Source organism: Lates calcarifer, linkage group LG3 (genome assembly GCF_001640805.2).
Source record: "Lates calcarifer isolate ASB-BC8 linkage group LG3, TLL_Latcal_v3, whole genome shotgun sequence".
Classification (NCBI taxonomy): domain Eukaryota; kingdom Metazoa; phylum Chordata; class Actinopteri; family Centropomidae; genus Lates; species Lates calcarifer.
The window spans coordinates 8,906,779-8,925,082 of NC_066835.1; the positions used below are offsets into that span (position 1 = coordinate 8,906,779).

The 18,304-nt window shown below is 42.6% G+C and overlaps 1 protein-coding gene across 7 annotated transcripts in view; it reads right to left on the minus strand.

Moving 5' to 3' along the window:
- Window positions 1-18,304, minus strand: part of LOC108876973 (cytoplasmic dynein 1 intermediate chain 1) — a 51,578-nt gene that overhangs the window by 17,737 nt on the left and 15,537 nt on the right. For all 7 annotated transcript variants that reach the window (XM_051065880.1, XM_018666921.2, XM_018666903.2 and 4 more), the window contains 4 exons: window positions 11,487-11,582; window positions 9,743-9,914; window positions 8,200-8,299; window positions 7,912-8,037 (listed from right to left, as the gene is read on the minus strand). In XM_051065880.1, the coding sequence (XP_050921837.1) occupies window positions 7,912-8,037; window positions 8,200-8,299; window positions 9,743-9,914; window positions 11,487-11,582 (494 nt within the window). The remainder of the gene's footprint in view (window positions 1-7,911; window positions 8,038-8,199; window positions 8,300-9,742; window positions 9,915-11,486; window positions 11,583-18,304) is intronic.

Below are 18,304 nucleotides of genomic sequence, written 5' to 3' on the forward strand. Positions count from 1 at the left end.
GCTTTGGTGGTAAAAATAAAGACGCTCGTCAGCCGGCAGGGAAGCACTCTCCAAAAAGTTTATTTACACGGTCAGATAAAAAGGGATCAAGGTCTTTGGTTTATTAGCATGTATTAGTACACAGGATTTGATGGTCTGACTAGAGGTATCTACAATTGTTTGTTTTAAAGCATGTGAAAGTCACCTTGCCAGATTTATTCTATATGGAATATGTAGAGTAAAGGCGCCCGCAATTGAATCAAAATAATATCTGAAGCTCGAACAATGTAGAACTGTGTAAAATACCATAGGAGTAAACTATCCTGACCAATATTGAGACTAGTCCAAAAAGTACTGGAAAAAAAACAGCTACTCCAAGTACCTGCCTTGAATTTGATGACTTTTAATATCCCAGAATTTTGGGGTGACCTTTACCCTCTGTGGTTGCCTGCCAGGCTGGTGTCTGAGGTCTGTTTCCCCAGACTCTATCAGTGAAGCTAATAAACCCAAGTCCTGCCTCCTTTGTCATCCCTGTTCACAAAAACACACATGTCCACACTAAATAGGTATACCCCACCATCAAAACCATCTCTAAGTCTGCAGAAACAAAGAACATATAATAGCTGAACTTTAGCTAGTTTATCCATGTTAATACAGCCTTTTTATTCTTTCATCGCTGACTTTGTTGAGGCTTATCTATTTGCCTGAAATGATAGTAACCATAAGACTGCTATAAAAGTGTCATTTCTCATTTGAGTTTTACATATCTGCCAAATTGGAACAATCTGGAGAACAACATATAGCGTATTCTACCTAAAATATATTAATAATCTTATCTTTTAACTCACTACAGAAACCCTCATCTCTTTGATCTTTCCAGTAAAGGCCAATATGACTTAACTTTTACTATTAACACCATCAAAGATTTAAAATAAACACACAAATCCACAAGTATACACAGACATAAATAGAAAACATCCCTGCTCTCTATTCTGTCTTGTTTTCTTCCATCGGTTATCACCCTAAATAAACATCTCTACCCCACATGAGTAATGAAAAAGAGAAGCCAAAATCCAGAGACCCCCTCTATTCGCTCCATATGTTAGTTTAACTCCTAAGCCCTATCAGTGTCCCCATCTTAAGAGGAAAAATCCTGACTAAACTCTGAATCCCCTCTTGAAGAAACCACAGGTTATGCCATCATCCCCCTCATGTACTGTCAGGCTTAGTGAAAGAGCTACTGAAAATTAACCCGACTTTGTCCCGATTGCACTTTGAGGTGCCTGCCAGCCACGACTTGGACTTAGAATAAAAGCCATTCTCCCTAAATGCTTCTAATCAAATGTCACATCAGCACATATGTTTTGAAGTTATGTGCCTTTTAAATCCACTGTATGTCATTAGGCGCTGAAATAAGATCAATTTGTCCTGCGCTATAAGGAAGTTTATGATTTAAGTTCGAGGGGAATTGGTTGACGGATTCTCAATTTAGATGTCATGTAGGAAATTAATGACTGAGTTTAGAGCTGAATTATAGGGAGCTGGGCTATGTTTAGACTGTTTTTCCTCTACTTTTTATTCATTCATGAGCCTTTGCCATCACTGACGGAAATGCTGCTTTTGTATCTATCAGAGGCAAATTATGTGTGTAAACATAACTACATAAAGTACTGTATGTGTACACTCTGAATTGAGTGTGAAATTTGGAAATACATTTATTCACTTTCTTGCCAAGAGTTAGATGATAACATTGATACCACTCTCATGTCTGTTCAGTAAATATGAAGCTACTGCCAATTGCTGACTGACTTAGCTTAGCATAAAGGGTGGAAACCTCAAGAAGTTACTGGCCTCAGCCAAGAAATAGTCTGGTACATAACCCCCCCCCAAAAAAAAGGTGATTTGTCATTTCAAAATATTCAATTCAATTCATTTTTATTTATATATATCACAACAAAAGTCATCTCAAGGCACTATAAGGCAATATACAGTAATATGTTCATTTGTGAGCTTTAGAGATGCTGGTAAACTGATGTGGTTCCTTGGACAGAGCCAGGCTGGCTGTTTGCCTGTTTCCAGCCTTTGTGCTAAGCTAAGTAAGCTGGTTGTTGGCAGTGGCTTCATACTTAGGCCTACTTAATAACAGCCTCTTTACTAATTAACCTATATCCTTAAAATGTTGAACTTTTCCTTTAAATCAGATGCAGCCACACTACTCCCTTCCCCTGCAGCTCCTCTTCATTCCAGATTCATAAGTCTGGACATACCAGTCATACAAGCACCACATCTGTCTAAATAACACCTCAACAACTCTCGTGGCGGCAATACTCCCGCTATGATTGCATCGCCATATCAGGGCTTACTCAATACTGAGCCTGACATTTCATTTCCAAATGCACAGTGGCTCTGCGCATGGTTCTCATCTCCCATGCAGTGCGGGTCAGACACCTGCCAAGTCATCTCCTGCCAGGCCAGACAGAGAGGATGTGGGGAGTGACAGCTCCCGGAAGAAAAAGCAGCAGCGAGAGTCACTTTGGTATATCGGGCCTGAGATAAATTGTGGAAGTTTTACAGGGAGACGCTCTCGCAGTCAGAACACTGGGTTTCATTTCTTTCCCCAGGCAAGGTCTGCTCTGTGTGTGTATGTGTGCATGCTTGCATGAGGGAGAAACACACACACACAAAGTATCATCTACCATATCTCACACAAGCTCACAAGGCTAAGTGCTTCTGGCAGCCCTTATTATATTAATGGGAAGTGTTCTGTAGAGGATAATACACACATGGTAGGCAGTGATGAAAGATGGCACCCAGCGAGGGATTAGGGAGATTCGAAGGAATGACAGAAAGAGAAAGAAAGTTGGAGAGAGGGGAACACTCCCTCCTTTGTTGCCTCCTCCTCTCTTTCATTCTTCATTCTTTCCTCAGGCAACAAACTGTTGCTAGAGTTGGCTTGGGAAGGTAGAAACAGAGCGATAGTGCTATGGTGGGAAGAAAAGAAGGAGGCGGGGGGGGGGGGGGGGCTGATAGGGCACAACAGACAGTATATCGTCCCAAGTAGATCCATGCTTCATGCCCCCCCCCGCGCTCACCACACTCATGTGTTTTCCACTTTGCATTATCAGGACCAGATGGATCAGACTGTCTTCTCTTGCATCCCCACTTCTCAACCGCTCCCCACCCACCCCCTCCCAACCCTGCAACCACCTTTCTCCTCCCTTTCTCCCCTTGGCTTTGCTCGTTTATGACACCCCGCAGATTTTGTCACTCTGTGGTTTCTGGCAAGGAGAGAGAAATACCGAGCTGAGTCTCCATTTCACCAGGCAAAGAATGAGGGTTTGACGGAGCGAAAGCACGAGGAGGAGGCTCCAGGAACACAAACAGGCCTTTCTCTCTCTCTTCCCCCTTCTGGAGCTCCTTTCCTTTTATTTTCCATATCTTGTTTGTTTGCTTGGCTCATATTTTCACTTTTGCTGGCTTGTGGCTTTATTGTTGGATTCGTGTTGTAAATATAATACTTGTTCAACTCAACCACCCAGTACTTAACTCTATTCTACTCTGATACAGATACTATTTCGTTTAACAATTGCTCTAATTACATTTGATTAGACTATTAATTTAAGAACTTTGCCAAAATGAAATATGTTAGAAACATTTCCTGATTTAGATCAGAAGCCTGTGAAATTCAATGCCAAATTTTGATTCAACCCATTTGTGTTGTTGCTAAAACATTTAGATTTGATATTCAGACTCACAGTATGACACCTAAAAGTTTTTCTTAGCTCTTAGCAGTGACAACAACACAATGAGTAACAGACACTTGTAACTCTGCCTGGGAAAAATTGTCTGCTTGTGGTGCAGCATATAATATTTAAACAATTTGTGTTTTTCCATTTCCATCATTACATATGTCCATAGAGCAGCTTTAATCAGCAGAGTCAGAGTTATACAAAATAATCCAGTTTACTGCAAAATTTAATGCTCTAAATGATCCAGCAGAAGCTTCATCTATGTCGTGCGCCACAAATCAAATACAGTCACACAGGCTTAACCCATCAGCTAAATGAGCACTTAGAGGTTTTTTCTGCTAAGCTTTTGAGCACAATGCTGCTCCGTCCTCCAGTCTAATTTCACATGGGCTCCCACTAAGATAAAGTTTGTGAATAATGCTGTTGAATTGTTCTCTCTTTCAAACTTTCTTTACCACTGCCACCCCACCCACTCTCCTGCCTGACTGCTCTGCTTCTCTTACTCAACCTTTTCTGAAAGTGCCAAAGGCCTGCGGAGCGACGCAAGGCAGCGAGATATTAATAAAAATATGACTGAGTCCAATGGGATATGACAGTAGCGGCGGGGGTTGTTGCAGGGAGACTTGCGGTTTGGGGGGGGTTCAGCAGAGGTTTTAAGTCAAACGGGCCCTTTAATGTGGTCTGACTTTGCCCACTTGAGAGGCTGGTGTGAAGTTACAAGATTGGACCCAACTGGGACGAGGCGATGATGGGTCCAACTGCTGGGACGGCCGTGATGAGGGAAGGCACGCTCAACTGGTACCAGAATCCGCAGCAGCGGCAGCCCCTTTTCCTGAAGTACAAACCCAACCCACACACTGATGGATCACATTCTTCCTTCACTATGCTACAGATCAGTGGCTCCTGAAGTGGGGTCACGAAACTGCCTCGGGTCCTTAAAGGAATTGTAAAGAGTTTCCCTGTACACTGAGATAATGTTTCATTTCAGATACAGTTTACTTACTGTCTTAAGTTAGAGAATATCAGATTTGTGTAGTGCATTTCATGGGAAAAACAATAAAACATCACAAAAATATCTGTTACAATAAATAACAAAAAATATGTTACTGTATAAAGGTAAAACTGGAGCCATACCACAGATTTGATGTTCAAACTGTTACTGTTACCATTTAAAGTACACTTTATATTCTGTGCCATGTAGAATAATTCAGTCAATGATTCCGATAAAAGGTGCATAAGGTAAAAAAAAAAAAAGGAGTTAAATAAGACAGAAAAGGCAGAGGGAGAGATGGAAAAAATGAATGCATAACTGTGAAATTTCTGTGACATCTGTTTATTCCACATGGGAGCAAAGATTTGTCAAGTGTTGTCTCCCTAACTATTGCATTAGAATGCAATATTACAACACCACTGCACACTGCCAAAAATATTTGTGCATGATTCCCAGATTGCACTTGGCCAAAGTGACACTGAGACTCCTCCTTCCAAAATCAAACCAACACCAGCTTTTAAATGATTTACTTTCCACCCCACCAGCACGTCAAGAACATAAACTCCTGAACAACGCTGAAAAAAAAATAGCGTCCAATGCAAATATCTTTATGATAGTGGACAATCCATATTATTCTATTTTGTATGAAAATACAGTTCCAAAAGTCCTGAAAGAAATAAACCACTCAGATCATCTCAACCCAGCAAGAAAAATTTCCTGTGTTTGGGCAAAAATATTTAAACCTTGATTATGAAGTTAAATTCTAAGGAAAAAAGGACAGTTTTTGCATTGATAAGCCCATTCACCAAACTGCACACAACCAGAGAAGAAATATAGAAGCCTGACCTCACCAAAACCCCATCTGTAACATGAAGCCTTCTATAAGCCATAGCCTTATACAATAAAGCCCCCGCTGAACCAGACCTCAACCACAAACCCCAACCCTCCAATACCGTCATTCTTTTGTTTCTGTACTCTCTCTCAAAAACACGCGCCACAGCCTTAACCCATGCATACAATACACAGACAGACACGTGCAGTAGTAGTCAACCATCTACCTATCCATCCACCAGATGAGAGCTGTTTCTGTGGGCAAGTCTGGAAAAACAAAACATGTCTGAATGGCTACTAAACCATCTACTGGTGCCTGCCAACCCAACACATGTATACGTGTGTCTGTGTGGACCGCATGTGTACAGTAAACAGCCAGCTCAGGATGGGAGGTGGAAGGTGAAAAGAAAAAAAGTAGGAAAGGAGAGTAGAGGAAGAGGAAGGGGGACACCCAGCCCTGTGGTTTTGGGGGGTTAAACGGCAGAACATGCTCGCACATTTAAGAGCCACCTGATCCGCGGCTAACTAAGAGAGTCGCGACTCCGTTTGCAAAAGGCCCCGCAGAGTGAAAGAGAGCGAGGAAGAAATGCAATCCACTCATTCTTCTCATCCTCTCGTCTAACCACTCCTGTGTTCCTTTCATCCGAATCCAATGCCGACAGGTGGAGTCGGCACTGATGCCAAATGACATGCAGCCACCTCTTTCTTTCTCTTTCCACATTTAATTATTTTATCTTCATTTTATCCTCTGCTGTTTATCCCTGCTCTTTTGCTGTCCACTCTCTTTTTAATGTTTCTGTTTTTCTGTCATTGACTTTTCTTTCTCCCCTCATGAAAAGACCATGGCACAGCCCCAGGCCACATGAACTCACTGACTAACACGGGGGGGTGGGGGGTACACTTGAGAGTTTCTGTTTTCTTTCAGTCTCTCTTCTTTCTTTCCTCCATCTGATATCACTTCATCTAACGCACATCCTTCCAGTAAACACTCACTTAAAACAAATCAACTGTGTCTGTAGAGGCAGTTTGTATGTGTTGGAAAATCAAAACAAACTACAATGATGATACCTCATTCTGCTATAAACTGAAATTTACCAATATCTTAGTGCAAACAGGTGCCATTATGTTATTGTCACTGAACACAGTTCACCTCTGTTGTACACATTTGCAGCTGATTGCACCCTTTTGATACCCAAAGCATTTTATCAGCTGCTTACACAAATATTCTTGCTTCCCAATGTCTGCTGTTTAACACTGACAATTCACAGATCAGCGTGCTCGCAAACTGCACTGTTAATAAAGTCGGATGTACTGTACACGTTTCGTCAAGAGACCCACATGGAAAAACTACTGAGTCCTTCAGCTACAAGATGCATAGCTGTAATCTATACCTAAGACCACATGGATTTCAGCAGCAGCATAAATTATGGTGCAGTGGAAGAATGGAGTGCTTTAAAAATCCATTATGGAGCTGGACTTATATGGCAGGCTTCATATCGAAATATTTGCAGGCAGCGTGCGGTCTGTAGGAATATGTGGTCCTGCGTGCGTTTGAGAGAAAGAGAGAAAATCTATTTCCTCTATCTGAATGAAGCTTGAACGTGAGAGTATGTGGGTGCACTTCAGAGACAGTGAGAAGATTGTTTGTGACATTAATACGACTACAGGTGTATTTCCTAATTTATGGTGATTTGTATGAAGTAGACTTGTCAATTATTGTGAAAAAGCACTGCTGACATTAGATGCAGCTTCAGTGTGGGTGGGCTAACACACACATGTGGCAGCCTCGGATTAGGAAGTGGTAGGCCACATCATTTTACTACCAAGACGTCTCTATATGGGCCTCGCCTGTCTCCTGGGAACAGTGAAGCCCTCACACCCGATCCCTCCATCCCTTCTTTCCCCCCACCCTACTTCTGCCGTTTTCTCAGTGTCATTTACTATTAGCATCACACTCTTCAATGAGTTTCTTTCCCACCAAAACCTCAGTCTCTTCCATTAAAACTGGCCCCAAGTGGCAGCATTCAGCTATAATCCAATCTACGGGGTCAAATGAATGCATGTGGACTTGCCTTTCATTTCCCTTTGCTTCATGCATTATTTTTCACTCCTAAAGACACTGGCATTATAGAGCCAAAAAGAGGAACAAATTATAGATTACTGGATGTACTGACTGTTGGGTTGCTAGATATGGTGTGAAAAATAAAGGAGAAGGAAATAACAGTGCTTTTCAGTGTGAAATTCTGAAGAGAGAGGAAGATGGAAGATATTTTGTTCTTTTTTCACCATGCAGCTCTGTGGCATTTACATACTTGCAATTCACTACACGAAAAAAAGAAAAAAAAAGAAATGGCAAAGTACCTGACAGTGAAAGATGTACTCAGGTGTGGCCTTCTTAAACTTGATGTTCCACACCAAGGCAACACCATCCGGTTCATGAGGAGCATCTTCATTATTATTATAGGAGGCTACGAGCAACTCTGGATACTGAGAGAGAGAAAGAAACTTGATGATAGAGCCGCTCTCAAAAACAGTTAATACGTTTCAGTGAGGTTTAAAACCTGTTTAAGTGTTGCTGGTATTTCTTGGAAAATGATTTACAATGTGGGAAAGTGTAACAGTTTTGAATTCAAAGGCTGCAGTCCTCACCTGAGGGGACCAGTCGAGACAGGTGATGACGCGATGTTTGGACCAGTGTTCGTCATAGAAGAGCCTACTGAAAGAGAGACTGGAGCCACTACCCAGATCTCTGGAGGCAGACAGTAAAAGTAAGGGTCAAAGGTTACTTCTTGATCAGACCTGAAGACAGCAGCTTTGTTCTGGTTGCAAAACAGGCACTTATTAGTTGTAAGTAAGTAGCTACCTTCAATCTGCTTAGTGCACATGGCATTGTAACTATACAGGACAAACTTTTTTCCCTTAATGCATTACAGCTAAGACATATAATAATCCTTGTTTTACTTAGTTTGAAGTTCAGTTTACTCTGTTGTCTGTAGTTCTGAACTAGCTTTCTTAAGTTTGGAAAAAATAACCCTGGTCAGGGTCATCGGGTTTAATGAAAGAGACTATCAAGTTGCATTATGGGAATTGCAAGATCCAGGGGGTTTTTGGAGCTTGACCGATACTAGAGACTAAAACTCAGGATATCTTGACATCTGCTGCTCATATTTTGACTGTTCTTTTTTCATCAATCTCTTGTGAGTCTCTCAGCTTTATAAAACTGTGTGACTAAATCACTGAAGCACCCTTTTAAAAAATGTCTTTCTTTTAAACAAACAAGACAAATAGCATGGTTCAACATGTTGATTCAGCACTGGAGAGGTTGGTCAGAGCTGTCTGACTGGCTGGTCACCCTAGTGAGTCACTAATTTTAGACACCAAAAAACAATGTTTCCAGTCAAACTGGATTTGAATCTGTAGTGTGGAATTACTCAGACATATATTAATGTAAACATTAAAGAGTGTTGTGCCACTGGCCACAGTAGTAGTAGTAGTACCACCACAGTTTTTGTCTGTGCCTGAGCTCCACACGTCACCTCAATAAACTGATCACAGTTTTTGTGTTAGATACAACAAATTCTGTATGAAATAATATATACTTTATATGTCATACTATGTGAGAATTAACAGTAATGAACCAAGACAGTGAAATGAAGGTTACATTGCTATGTTCTCAGAAAAAGCATGTCAATGGAAAAAGAGGGGGACTGAAGTTAAGTACTGGGCCATAGCCTGTTTTAGACATAATCTCTATTTGACCACAGGCTTGATGCTCCTCTGTGGCTGCAGTGGTCAAAGTTTAAGTGAGTCGGTAAAAACAGCATTCTTCTGTAACAGCAGAGCAGTATGCTAAAACAGCTTTGCACTCATGACTCTTATAACTTCAACCACCACTTGGATAACCTTCATTTGGAACCAAGATGGCAAGACAATGCCTCTTTAGGTTGCGATTGTTGTCGACTCACAGGAGTTTTTAACCCCCTGAGAGTGTGACATCAGCAGGAAGACATGTATTTTGAAGAACAAAGGAGCTCCCAGGCCCCTGGAGTGAAACAGTGGGCATGAGTCAGTCTTAGCACATTTCTTAGTTCGAGGCATTCAAGTAAACACTCACATGTGCTCTAACATTCAAACACATCCTCCCTTCCTCCCACCCTCCTCCTGCCCCACTCTTGCCTCCTCCCTTGCTCACCCCTCTTTGTCCTCAAGGTCTCGGCCGCTGTAGTCGAAGAAGATGTCACTGTCTTCGGCCAGAGCTCTCTCCATCACTCGGATGCTGCAGTCGAAGAAACTCTGGAACTCGGATGAGTGAAGGATCTGCTGCCTCTCCTCCTCTGTCAGCTCCCTCAGCACCGGAAATGAGCCTGTTGGAGAGAACATAAACATCAACATAAACATAAACACACAAGAATGTGAGGCAAACTCATGCTTACAAAGTGCCTAGTGCACCAACTTGAGTTGAGGCCTGCCAATTACAATTATGTTCATTATTATCTTATTTTAGTGTATAATCAAGTTCCAATACCACAATACCTTATCAGTATCTAAGAATCTATATACAGCACTGTCACATGACTATATTAATGAATAAATAATAATGCATTTGATGTCTATTCTCTATGTGATCATAAATAAAAGATTTGTTTTTAAATAGTATCTTTCCTGCTTCCTGAATTTCTTATCTTTCATGAAGTTCCAAGATATCCATCATTTTTAGGCATTCGTGAGAATGAACCATTACATTTGAAGTCTACTAGATGAGTCTGTGACTCTGGACTCTGTTACATTCTACTCCTAATTAGAAAAGGTCAGATATCCTACTGAGACCCCTACTAATTTACAAACACACACGCAGCACTGTCATGTCTACTACTACAAAAAGCCAGAGTTCTGTACATCGCATTTTTCCAATGTCAGATTAACATTCACTTCATCTCTATCAAAACCAGAATCCCATCCAGGACATAATAAACTACAAACAGCTCCTAATGCATCTTTTCTAATAAAACCCTACAGTAAGAACTTCATAAACAAGAGAAAAACAAAGCCCTCTGAGCGACCCGCCTCCCTTTGAACGTAATGGCTGCACAGCACGGTGTCCGGGTTTTGAAGTCACTGTCCCTAAGCGCACATGCGATTTTACGCACACAAACATGCACAGACACACAAATATCGACCTTTACCCTGCCTCTTGACTTTGATCCCCCCCCATCCCTTCGTATTTCTTACGAGTTGTCAGAAAAGACCCAGTGACTCGAGTGGCAGAGATCAAAGGCCAGACCTTCTAATAGGCCAGGATGGAGAGGAGACGGATGACTGTGTGTTTATGAGTGCGTGCGAGTGTGTACATCTTTCTATGTGTGTGTTTGACTCAGACTCAGTGCAGTTACCAATGGGTTTGTGTGGCTGAATATGAATATGTCTTTCCATCCGTGTGTGTCCATCATGTGCTGTGTCTTAACTCACTCAATAGATCTGTGTCTTTCCTCTGTTATTTACTACGTGAACTCTTCACATGCATGTACACACACACACACACACACACTTCTCTATTACTCTTCACTTTGAAGTATGGTTGGGGGGGTCAAGTGACAGGTTTTTAATCAGTGCTGACCCTCACATGCCACGGAGCTGATATGCTGGACCCGCCTTAACCCCACCATAACCTACCCCCACCCTCCCATCTGATAACACCCACTGACTGGCAGAGGGTGTCACACACGAGCCGCCGTGTTTCGTGACAGCAACATGTGAGAAGTCAAGGGAAAAAAGAACTGAGGGATGAAAAAGTAACTGTCTCATTTATCAAGTTAATTCACATGGAGGAAGTATTACTGAATTAAAAAAAACTTAGACATAATTAATGAGGTGGTTGACAGAAGGTGACCATTATAGTTTTTACATGATCTATCCATTTAGCCATCTATGCTCTGTACCGTCTTTGTTTTCTCTGTTGTCGTCCTCATCCTGCTGCTCCGACTCGGGGCCTGGCTTCGCCTCCATCATCTCCTCATCTTCCTCCTCCTCTTCCACTGTAAGAGAGTTGGAAAAAAAAAACACGAAAGAGAGAAAGCACTCATGTTAATCAACAGCTGTTCCAATTTTCCTCGACCTCCTGCTGTGTGCCGCCTTCCCCCCCTTCTTACCAAAATAATCATTCCCAGACATGCACCGGTACACCTGACTAACAAACATTCGGTCCAAACGGGTTTCATTTACACACACACACACACACACACACGTATTTGTGGAAAAAAAATGTGAAGCACAAATGCTGCAGAATTTCCATTACTGTTGCTTATGTATATTAAGTATACATGGTCTTGGGAAAAGAAATATCACAGGAAATGAGCCTGTGCCCATTTCCGTGTCGTAGCTGAGGCGTATGTTCACATGGTCCCCATATGTGGAGATACTGCACTCATCATGCATGCCAGTAAGACGCACACACTCACAGTCGGCAGGAAAAAGTCAGAGTTGTGTGCTCTCTCTTCTTTCTCTCACCTTTGACCCCATCCACTGGTGTGTGTGTGTAAAAGGGGATTCCCTCTGCATTCCCCCCAATCAAGCTCTGCAATTATACTCGACTCCTCAGGATTTATTGAAGTGTGCGCAGTGTGTGTGTGTGTTTGGGGTTCAAGTATGAAGGGTTACTGTCAACATAGGCACCTGCCTGTCAGCTACTGCCCCACCAACCCCCACCCTACCCCTGAGGGTATGTGTTGGTAACCCTCGCCAACCTCTCCTCTTTTCTGCTGCTCCCTCCAATTCTGAAGCAGATGCTGAGGGGGGGGGGGCAGCCTCTCTGAAGACCTCTTAACACCCTGACACCGCGACCAGACACCTGTGGTCTGCCAACACACACACGCACACACTATACACACACATACAATCTGTCTTTCTCTTGCTCTCAAACACACACACACCCGGGGCCCTCGCCCGCAGTGCGAGGGGTGGAGAGGGGTTAACTGGTGCAGGGTCAAACTGACAACAGTCGCTCAGTCCAGCGGGAGGAAGTGACTACATCACATCCTCAGACGTGTCATGTCTCTCTCTCTTACACACACACACACACACACAGAGGCACACAAGCACACACTTCGGTGTGTGTTTAACTCAGCTGGAGTAAGGCCTGGGGCACTGTTAAAACCACTCGCTCAAGGGCCTCTCTTGCACCGGATGAACTGTCCATTTATCACTTGCCTAAGCTCTTGATGAACTCACTACCGCTCTTTAAGAGCAACAAATACGATTCTGATTGGTGAAACACTTCAGTGATTTTATTATTATCATTACAATCATCCCTACCCTTATTTTACTACATTATTTTAGGCTTCCCAGTACCTCATCCTCTCACCCTGTCTTTGTATTTTCTTTTCTTCCTCACTTCCAAGTAAACGTTTTTGATATATGACTTTAATTTTCATAGTGTGTGTACATAATAAATGACTAAACTAAATCAAACACATGGCGGCGAGGCTCAGTCCAAGTTGGTGGTTAACAGCCAACTGTAGTGATCCAAACACCAGTGACCCACCAGTATGGAGGAGAGACCAGAGAGGACTAGACAGGCAGACTGCCAGACTAGCTCCATGTCTGAGCTGCCAAAACAGACAAGCTGCAAACAGAAACGCACAGGAATACCCATCTTTCCAGCCCCTTTCTCTCCCTCTGTGTTTGTTTGTAAAGCTTTACTTCTCTCAGATGTAGTCTTTTTGTCACCTATCAGTCATTCTTCACCTCTACAATCTGGTCATTAATCTGCAAATGCCTCAGGATGTGAGAAAGCAAACAGGGCTGCTGCTAACCAACACTGGGTAGATACATTACACGCAACTTCTACTCTATTCAGCTCTATTCTATTTTCTTGACCTTACGTGACCAGTCCGGTGGTTGGAATGTGTGGTGATGGGGATAGGAGGAGCGTGAGTAGAGGAGAGAGACCACATTGAGGAGCGGTCAAACTGTCAACCCCCGGGACCACAGGACTATGGAGCAAGGCAGCATGATTCATGGCCTATGGGTTACCTCACTGAGGGGAGACGGTCCAATTCCCGTACGAAGATACTGCTGATGTCGTTGCCAGTGGCCATGCATCAAGTTGTTCTGTCACAGTCCCGCACCAAAAATATCCCGGCAATTTCCTTTGAATGGAAATTTTCAGAGATACATTTTTGTGTGTGCTCGAAGTAAAGCACGAGCTATAGTGCGGTAAACGATACTGGAAAGTATGGCTCATGGGTTAGAGAAGGTAATATAAAACTTTATGTAAAATGTACATGCAGACACACATAGAGGCAATACAGGGTTTCCTGTTGAGTTGCAAAAAAGAAGCAGGGAAGGGAATTCAAAAGAGACAATCTCCCACAGTTTGAGTGTGTCTGACTGCTACCCTGCAAGTATCTGCACACTTTCTTGTTTCTACCTCATTCCAGTCACGGGATGCTTTCTCTTTCCACCTGCTGCTTAATACCGCTCCTCGCTGCAGGACAACAGGTTAACTGGTATCCTCCCCCTTGCCACAGACAGGGGGTCCACCTTGATGAAACTCCACTTGGGGGCTCCCGTTTTGACCGGCTACACACCCGGGGTAATGATATCCTCGGTAGCCCAGGGCCGCTGCATCTGGCAGCCTCAATCTTCCCCCAGCTGCTTCCCCATGCTGACCAGGCCCAGTCAATTCAGCACAGCCTGGCAGGTATGCAGACGCACAGATTCATGGCGTGGAGATACAAACACAAGTACACACACTCATGCATGCACGCACACACATATACACACAAAGAGAGGCATATACACACGCCCAAATGTTGTTGTTATGTTAGTAACTGGCCAATACTGTAATAATAAATGTTAAAAATACTATTTGGTTTTTGGCCAAAGCTCAAAAAGAATGAAGCCGAGAGATGTTCTGCCATTCTTCACAGATGATTCTCTTTGTTGGAGGGGTTTTGTTGCTCTACCTTCTGCTTTAAAATGCTAAAGATTTTATATTGGATTCAAGTCAGGGCACATATTTGGCCAAGTCGTAGTCATCACTATTTTCTTCTTTACAAACTCCAGTGTGATTTTTGCTGTGTGTTTTGGAGTTACTGTCACATGGAAAATTCCTCTCCTACTGGGCTTCTTGAGATTGGGAGTCATCTTTTCGTCAGGATTTGGATAAACAAACTTGCATTCGCGGTGCCATCTATAAATGCCATCTCCCTTACACCTTTTGCACTCACGCAGCCACATATCTCTCACACTCCTACCTCCATGTTTCACGGTCAGCACTGTGCAGTCACTGCGGTCGTCCTGGCCAGGTCCACACCAAACATGCTGGACCCCGTCTGATCCAAACAAATTTATTTTGCTTTCATCTGACCAAAGGATGTGCTGCCAATATTCATCAGGCCTCTTTTCTTTTTTCTTTGGCAAAGTTTAATCTTGCAGTTTTGTGAGCAATGATTTTCTTCTTGGACGGCAGCCGTCGAGGTTGACTTCATGCAGTGTCCTTTGTACTGTCTCATCAGTCACTGAAACATTTCCACAGATAATCTTTGTGCCAAGTCAGAAGCACTTGCACGTCTGTTTTTCAGTACAATCACTGTAGTGCTTCTGCTATTGGTAGTATGGTTCTTCTTATACCTCCCAGTCACTGCTGGAGCTGTGTTTGGGCTCATGTTCAGTAGCCTACAGATGCTTTTATACCCTCTCCCATTTTTATGAAGCCTCAGAATCTGATTTCTTATTTATTCAGGCAGTTCCTGCATTGGATGAGTAGTTGGGAGTAGTAGGGAGATAGTTAAGGTATTAGTATTATTATCAGGAGGGAAAAAAGCTGGATTGGTGTATCCCTAACAAAATGACTGATTCTGTCTATGTAACTCACCAACATTTGTTAGTACCTCCAAAGCAAATAAAAAATGGAAAGCAAAATAAATAACCTTATATGTGACAGGATATTTGACAGGCTATTCTGAAACTGTGCTTGTTTTCACCTTTATATGCACCTACACAGAACTTCTCCAAAGACAGATCACTCACAACCCTCACAGACAGACAAGAAGGCGTTCACTAGTATTACAATACAACTGACTACTGTATTGAGGGTAATTAACACTTTATTATCATGTTTTCTGTCCACAAGGCCCTTGTTAACCAGTATAAGAATCATTATTGCTTTTATGGACTAACAGAAGAGTGAAATAGTTCAGGTAAGAGTAATAGGCTGATCTGTTTGTGGAATAAAGAAAACATAGTCTTAATGAAGGCTGATACACCACTGAGAGTTTCATTAGCTTAAACATCTTGTATTATTTCACAGTAGGCAGCTACTATCGAGCATGTGGAGAGAAGAGTTTTAAAGAGACTGACAGCACATAAAAGATGCACACTGTCTTCTGCTTCCCTTCGGCTAGGACATAAAGCACAATGGCTTGATGTGTCATGGCAATAATGAGTTAGCATGTGTTCTGTTTGGTGAGGATCAAAGCGTTAGCTAACCTTTTATTCTGAACCCAATCCACAGTGAGTGCTAGTGTGCTGAAATGTGTTAGTGCAAGCTCGGAGCAACTGGCGTGGTTATCAAAAGAGCTGTGTGTGTGTGTGCGCAGAGGGGAGGACGAGACCAGGCCCTAAGTTTGTCATCGACTACATTACAGGGGCAGAGCTGCAGACTTATCATAGAAATATGGAGGTGACTACTAAACTGAGTCACACACAATCAAAGCTGACAGTGCTCATAATTTTTATAGATCTCTATTATATTAATCACAAAGACAGAGAGACACTGATATGAAAGAAGAGAGGCGGCGGAAACAGGGAGAGGGACACAAAAGAGAAATCCAGCAGGATATTGGGGGGGATCCCACGCACTGGGAATAACCCTACAACATCATATATGGGCACACACACACACACACACTCCAGAGAGTTCGCAGGGGTTCTGGGAGGTTGGCTGTTGAGCAGACCACAACACAAGCACTATGCAGAGAAGTAGGAGGAGGTCGACAAGACTTGAAAGGCTCCTCTAATGTGGCCCTGGCACGACAACACACACACACTCAGACACACACACAGATATGCATTAACTTCACTGAGAACAACTCTTATTGTTAGAGAAATACATACTCACACTACATTCACTTCACCTCTGCATATATTGCAAATAACCCAAGGCATCAGGGGAATTCTCTCACTTTTATTCGTCCCACCTCCAGTAATGTAATCCTTGTTATCCAATTACTGGAAAAAAAAGATTGATGTAACCACACTGATTTTATACAACTGAAATAATAATATAAAATGATGTAATCCTAATATAAATAATTGTGATGTGATAGGCCTACAGGAAATTTTCCTTGCCACATGGGGCATCATGTTATGGCACATAACCATCAACATTTTATCACAATAATCACTGGTTGACAATGTAAACACCTAGAAAACACTGTCATCTCTAAATAAAGCAAAAAGGAGAACACTGGGAATATAGAGCTTTAACTCTTCACAATCTTTATGGGTTATTTAAAGCTGACCTATTTTGAGATTAAAATAAACACTGCTCCACATTTTTTTTCATGCTTCTGACAGCATTTGCAAGCCTTGTACCCACTCGCAAGCATCCTGGTGAACTCTCTGGGCAATCTAACACAGATCACTAGGTTTTGTTAATACCCAGCTGGACTCACATAAAACTCTCTTTCTAAACACAGAGAAACACTGCCAACATTTTAGGGACCTCTGTTAAGTCAGGCTGGACAGCAAATTGATGGGTTAGAGCCAGCTGTGCACTAAAGTCGAACAGATCTTTTACTGGGAGGTGACAGGGCAGCCCAACCTGCTCAAGAATCTTACTGATCTGTAGATGGTCAACACAGACGGGACAGATTGTTGGGAAAAGTGCAACAACATGGCATGAACTCAATCTCTGAGTCCACAGTTGCAACCTCTTGCAAGTGAATCATATGCCAGGGGTTCAGCATCACTAAGCCTCCTACAAAGTCAGTCAAATATGGAGTAATTGCTTGTAAAATAATATTTTTTTGACAGAGAGTAGCTAAAGATTTCATTTAGATAGAAAGCAAAGCATAAGAGGTCTATAATGATAATCCTCTAAACTCTTTTACTTCAGTTTGTTAATTTTATTCAGGTTTTTTTCTTTCCATTTGTTTTAATAAAATAATGTTTAAAATTCATCATGGTTCATCAAGTCATGATTGCCACAGTAGGGGTAAAAAGTATTTGCCACATACACACACATTAGCAGCAGGACCTGATGTAAAACTGGTGAGGCTAAAAACCACAGGATGATTTAGATTAATTCATCTCTTCGCCACACTTCCCCACACTGATCAAACATTGTGTATGTGTTTGTGCTCGAGCCTGTGTACACCTAAGTCCACACCTTATGCAGACACGCATGCCCACACATAATCAGCTGTCATTAATGCAGTCCATTCAGGCCTTTGGGGGTCTGCGGCCAACTTTGCTGTGTGCTGTGGGTGCAGTAAGAGTAGATTCTCTCTCCATATCTTTCTCTCTTTCAGTCTCTCTCTCTGTCTCACTGTCGCCACCCCTCCCCCCACCACCCCTCTCTTTCTAGCAGTGCCACCCAGGCTTGGCCCCGACCCAGACCCACATCTTTAAACTGAGCCATCATACCACGCCACGCCATGCTCTGAGCCCAGCCGCAAGGCCCTGATTAAAACCTATGACTTCAAACTTTCCAAACTGTCAAAAAACCAGTCAGAGAGAGAGTGAGAAAGAG